The 6000-nt window shown below is 42.4% G+C and overlaps 1 protein-coding gene across 3 annotated transcripts in view; it reads left to right on the forward strand.

Annotated features, from left to right (window-relative positions):
- The window catches only part of LOC308144247 (uncharacterized protein), a 69116-nt gene extending 63378 nt beyond the window's left edge, over positions 1-5738 (forward strand). For all 3 annotated transcript variants that reach the window (XM_080515310.1, XM_080515312.1, XM_080515311.1), the window contains exons 8-9: positions 306-514; positions 2400-5738. In XM_080515310.1, coding sequence (XP_080371436.1) covers positions 306-514; positions 2400-3552 — 1362 coding nt within the window. In that variant the 3' untranslated portion in view covers positions 3553-5738. The remainder of the gene's footprint in view (positions 1-305; positions 515-2399) is intronic.
- Positions 5739-6000: the final 262 nt, after the last annotated feature.

Genomic DNA, 6000 nt, shown 5'->3' on the forward strand with positions numbered 1-6000 from the left:
TGTTAAGATCACAGCCACACCTCATTTCGGGAATGACACACACACACACAAATGCACTCAGAAGGATGCCATTACTTTTTCTTTCTTTTTTTTATCTTTAATCCAGGATGGGAGCTTTTCTTTACAAACTATCTTTATAAACACTTGGATTGCTTCGTGCCAAGTGTGAGATCGAAAATGTTGTATGTGATATGGAAACATGAAACATTCACGATGAGACACATTGGCTGACAGTCACCCGTCACTGTGAGGACAATCGGATGTGTCTGAGCCAGTGTGTTGACTTTCTCCCCGTTGTTTCCTAGACTATGCAGTTCCAAGGCCGCCTGAAGTTCCTCCACGGGCAGAAAAAGAAGTCGGCTTCTGGGGCTCTGATGCCTCCCCAGCTGGCTCTGTTCTGCGTAGCAGTGCCCCTCTTACTGCCCTCCATCACCGAGATGAAAATGAAGAACATGTTAATGCGGGGAAAGAGCAAGAGCGGTGGAGGCGGGATTATCTCGTCAATGGAGCACGGGTAAGAGGAACCTCCCATGAGCAACATCCGAGCAGTTGTTGCTCAACTTCAGGAGATTACGTGTACTAATGTGTCCTGCTGCTGATTGGTTTAATGGGGGTGCTATAAAGTAATTAAAGGTCAAGCTTTTAACATGAACTTGAAGTTGTGGTTTGAAGCATTTTGGCACCTTGTTATGGCATTTGGAAAGCAACAATTAATTTGATGGACCAGCGAGAAATAAAGGTCAAAACCTAAAAGAGTTTGAAAGGCAGCAACTACAGCTGATTGCTGTCACAGCTCGTAATTCAGAGGACAACGTGTTTACTTATTCACTAAAATATCCAGAAATTCACAATACAGTATTAAAGGAAACATGTTTATTACATTATTAATGTGCAGATTTTTTAGTAGTCTTGGATTAAATTCAGAGATACGAGCCCATTATTCAGCTTCATGAACAAACATAGTTACCCCGAGACCCACTTAACAACCCAAACCTAAGCCCTTTTCTCACCGGGCAGGCTCGGAAACCAAAATAAACAAGTGCTGGATGTCTTACCTGTGGCCAATTAGGAAGAAATACATGTCTCGGCCTGGATGAGGCCCTCCGTGATTCATGCATCATTAAGGACTCTGGAAGGCTGACAGGCCAAAGAGTTGAGCTGGTGTTAGTAAGCAGAGACCAACTGGGCCCTCTGCTGTTTACTCCTCCACATCAGCTTGGAGCAACATGGCAAACAGAACGCCTCTAAATTTGACATTAGTGTAAAAGTGAGCCAGAAAATGCCACGTGCAATATGCAAGACATCTAGATCTGTTTCCTAAAGAAAGAGGGATCAAAATAGCTGTGGGACTTTTGATAGCCAACTAAATTGTGCAAAGTTAGACAGATCTCAATGGCATTGGGTAACCTAGAGATTTGTTCTCACTGTGTAGGAAACTGAGCTACCATCAAGTATAAATACAAGTCCCGACTGTCTAGTTTAGACCCAATCTCAATGCAAAATCTGACACTGATGTGGCATTCATGTAAAGGCAAGTTGTATCTCCAGTTCTCATCTCGGACAGACGGAAAGAGGACGGGACGAGCTTCAAAAGAGACTTGCTGTCAGACGTTTTTGACGGATCACCCATCTGAGACACACATTTGATCATTAAAGGCAATAAGGTCACATCAAATCCTTCAACTACCATTAAAGCCACACACTGTGTTTGAATTTCCATGTGAGAAGTTTTGTTAATGATTGAATTATATTGAAAGACGAAATGAAAGAAAATCCTGATTTTGAGGTATTTTTCCTGGCAAAAGGAAAAGCCACAAATTTAAAACTGAGCCCAGTTGAGGAAAATTAATTGTAAATGAACACGTCAAGTATGGCATTCATTTAGAAAGTATATTCTTGGTCTGGAAATATACAGTTGTTTTAATAAGTGATAAATCTGATATAATTGGTCATGACAGTAAAATGAGTTGGGTGATTAATGAATCAGTGGATCACAAATTATTGTTTAAAGATACTGGCAGGCTCTCAAAAAACCCAAGACTGGATCCCTTTTCTGTTGACTACAGTGTGTATAAGAAGAGACATGTTGCCTTGTACTGGTTACAAACTTTGAGTGTAGGCCATTATTGATCTTTGGATCGAGGATGTTGATTCTGCTCTCAATTTCAACAAGAGACACATCCCGGAAAAGATGAGTCACTTTTGGAATGATTTTCTCTTGAACTGAAGGGAAGCAAATCCAGATATTTACGCTTTGAGTCACCCGATTGAGAGTAAAAGCGGACATTTCCTTATGGACATATGGGCACCAACCATGTTTCAGGAGAAAAGTTTCTCTTTTTGGATCTGAGCCGTTATTTTTCTTTGTCTGATCCGTCTTCCTTCCCCTCTTTTTGCAGGGAGCATGAGGAACAACTTCGGAGGCACTCCTTCAGTGGAGGAATGGGAGACATTACAGACCCTCTCCTCCTCTCTTGTCCCACCCCCGGTGCCATCCAGCGAGGCCACCAGACTCCCTGGACCCCACTTTCCAAAGACAACCTCAAGTACCGCCCTGATGGTTACTACAACCAGGAGGAGCCCCTCAACTACTGCAAGTCCTCAATGGCCCCTCAGAAAGGCCTCAGCCCGGGCCTGGGCAGTGGCGGCGGCTGGCCCCTGCGACAAAACTCAGGTCCCATCAGAGCAGGCCAGGGTGTTGGCTACATCCCTTCCAACCGCTTGAACAAGACCGGTCAGTACGGGAAGCCTTACCGTCTCTCCCCAAGCTGCCACAGCGGAAGAGGGTCTGAAGTCTTCGTCTCCAAGCTCTACGGCAACGTCCAGATTCCCTCCGACCCAGACGCCTACTGTGTAGATCTGGTGAAGAGTGAGAACGGCTACGGAGAGTGCTACGACGGCCACCTGATGCCCGAGATGGCGCCCATCAAGGTGGAGCACGACTCCGACTCCGAGAACGGCTGCGACGCATTCGGGCGACCGTGGAGCTGCCGTGACCCGGTGACCATTGACCGCCGCTACGGCAACGGGGTGTACGACCAGAGCACCGGCGTGCAGCTCAAATCAGAGGCAGATTATTACGACCCGCAGTACTCGCCTTGCCAGCGAGGGAAGGCGGGTATCAGCCCACCTTACAACAACGGCACCTATCAGAACTATGCAGTGAACAACAACGGGAACGCCAACGGACGTCTCCCGAAGTGCGACAAAGATTTGGGCAATAACAATGACTCCAGCCACTTCAGTCCCCAGAGACTGTCCCACTCAGACTCGCTATGCAGCAACCAGTCGATCAACCTCATGGACTCACACATGTATGCACAGGACACTCACAAAGCTTACATGCACCCGGACTACAACAAGCACGGCCCTTACGAGTTTAAAGGTCACGGCCTGATCCATTCGATCAAGCGGGAGCCCATGGACTCCCCGCCGTGGCCCGAGGGCGGCCATGACATGAACCAGTCCATGATGATCGGTCCGAGGAACGTTATGCCGTGCGTGATGAGCACGGGGCACCACAAGTCCAGTCCCTACATTTATATGCAGTAAGAGCGACGGGTACGTCACCCAAACACGACGGCAGACACCTACAGCCTCCCTCCACAAACAAACACATCAGTGTGCTTTAAAGTACTTTGTCGTAGTGTTTTCATACACATGCACCAGCATTCACAAGAGAACTGTTTTGTTTTTGGGTTTTGTTTTTTTTTTTTTGCTTTGTTTTGTTTTGTTTTGCTCACAAGGATTCCCAGGATGTCAAGTGCTTCTTCGATGATTCAATGAAGAGGTCGTCAAACAAGGCTCAGGTTACAGTGTCAGTGTTGTGACAATCAAAAATAGTACTTTCAATCCAGTCTATGGATAGATCATTATGTTTCTAAGGAGTACATTTTGTAGTTGGTACCAAGCACTTTTTGTCTGTAGTGACAAATGATGTCTAGAAACACAGTTTAGTTGTTGTTTTCTATGTCGTGCACACCTGGCTTTTGCGGGAGAATCAAAGATTTTGCTGTAAAACGATGGGTTTTTTTTTCTTTATTATTTCATTCAACTTTGTAAACAGGAAATAACTCACTGCTGGGCACAATCGAGTGAAAGTGGCTGATAATGATGAATATTATTAGAGGACTGAAACAACTTAAAGAATAACTGGTGGTTTTGCATGTTTTAGTGCTTTAACTAGAAATACATTTTCATTACTGCCTCCAGTGATGCGTATAGGAAAGAAAAAAATACTGCTGGTCTCTATGCATTATAGAATTGTATTGAATCGACTTAAAAAAAAAAAAAAACTTGAAACTTACTTATTGCAGTACAAAAAAATTAAAAGGAAAAAAAAAGAAGTTTGGTAAATGTCATCACAGGATAATATATTTGCAAGCTCCTCGTTCATACGTTGATGCTGTGTAATACCTTTATGCTTCATGTTTGTGTTCTACATAAGCTTGTTCCAAATTCACAGCGCTTCCGCCACCGTATTCTCCAATCCACCCCGAGAGAAAGGGATTCTTGCCGAAGAATCAGTTTTTAGACGAATTGTCATCACTATGAATTGTGCACAATTGCAAGTGCAAGTTATTTCACCAAAACATGCGGCGCTCTCGGCAGGGCCAAAGGTTGGAATTATATTGACAAGATGCAGACAGCAACTAAACATGTGGCATGTGTCGTGTCCATGAGCTCCTCAGTGTGCTCTGACCACTTCAAGGAGAGAATAAAAGGAAAATAGAAATTATAAAAGTTTAATGACATTGCGTTGTTTGTTCAGAAGTGAGTGATGATTAACATAAAGACATACAGTTGACAGGGGGGGGGGAAAAAAAGGTCAAAAACACACATCTGCCCTTTAAATCTGCAAGATGTTCTGCTCCGGTCTTACTGTACCAAGTGTTATGTGTTAGTTTAAAAAGAAACATTTGATTGTTCAAAACTTCTGATTTGATTTTTTTTATTTTATTTTAATGTGCACAATGCAATTGTCCTATTAAGTCATGAAACTTCTGTCGAGCGTACAAACTATGTCATTTTATGTGAAAGCTAATATTGTACAGTTTAGATTAGCGTTTATGACGAGATCAGCATTTCCACTGAGTACGGCCTCACGTCTCACTGCAGATAGGACACAATCCCTTTTGAAATGAATATACACTTATCCTGTTGTCTTCTCAGTCCAAAAACATGCGACATTGTCTTCACATCAGTATTTTTTTTTTTTGTTGCACAAAATGAATTTAAAGCACCAAATTGATTAAATGTCAGTCTGTGAAGCTACCGAGGTGGTTTCAAAATTGCACTACTGGGAGTAGTTCAGTTGAAGTTTCGCCTACCCAGACAGGTTTTTCTTTCTTTTCTTTTTTTTTTGTCGTTCTTTCTTTTTGAGTCGACACGCACAAGTGTACATGGTGTCACTGTTTTGGATTTGTCTCTTTCTCTTTGTGTGTTCATTTCAGTAAATGTTTGATGATTCATATTTATTGTAAGAGGCAAAAGTGTATAATTTAAAAAAAAAGAAAACAAAAAAAAAATACAGTTTTGAAGGCTTTTCTGTTTTACTAACGTAAATAAAAATGGCTTTTTTTCCTCCTCTTGCTATCTTTTTGATAATTTGTAAAGACGGTCTTACTTGTCTCATGGAGGAGGAAGCTGCAAGGTAGCGAACACAGTGTATATTTGCAGTGTCTTCCAATGTTTCTATGTGTTTTTGCAAACGGGACTTATCTATTAAAAGATCTTTCTTTCTATGGAAAACCTGGGTGAAGCATTGTTCTTCGGTGATGGGGAAATAATAAATTAGACATTACAAGGGCGACATTAAGGTTTATAAACAAGTAGTATATGATATACAAAAGTTAGATATAGTTTAACAAAAATCCGCACTTATCTTTCCCCTCTGAAATAATTGTAATACTCAACACATGCCGTTCTTCTGAACAATGTCTGGAATGTTCTTAGAAATACATGGACATGAAAAATAAGGGCCACTTGATTGACTCTTGT

This window comes from Blennius ocellaris, assembly GCF_963422515.1.
Source record: "Blennius ocellaris genome assembly, chromosome: 19".
Lineage (NCBI taxonomy): Eukaryota > Metazoa > Chordata > Actinopteri > Blenniiformes > Blenniidae > Blennius > Blennius ocellaris.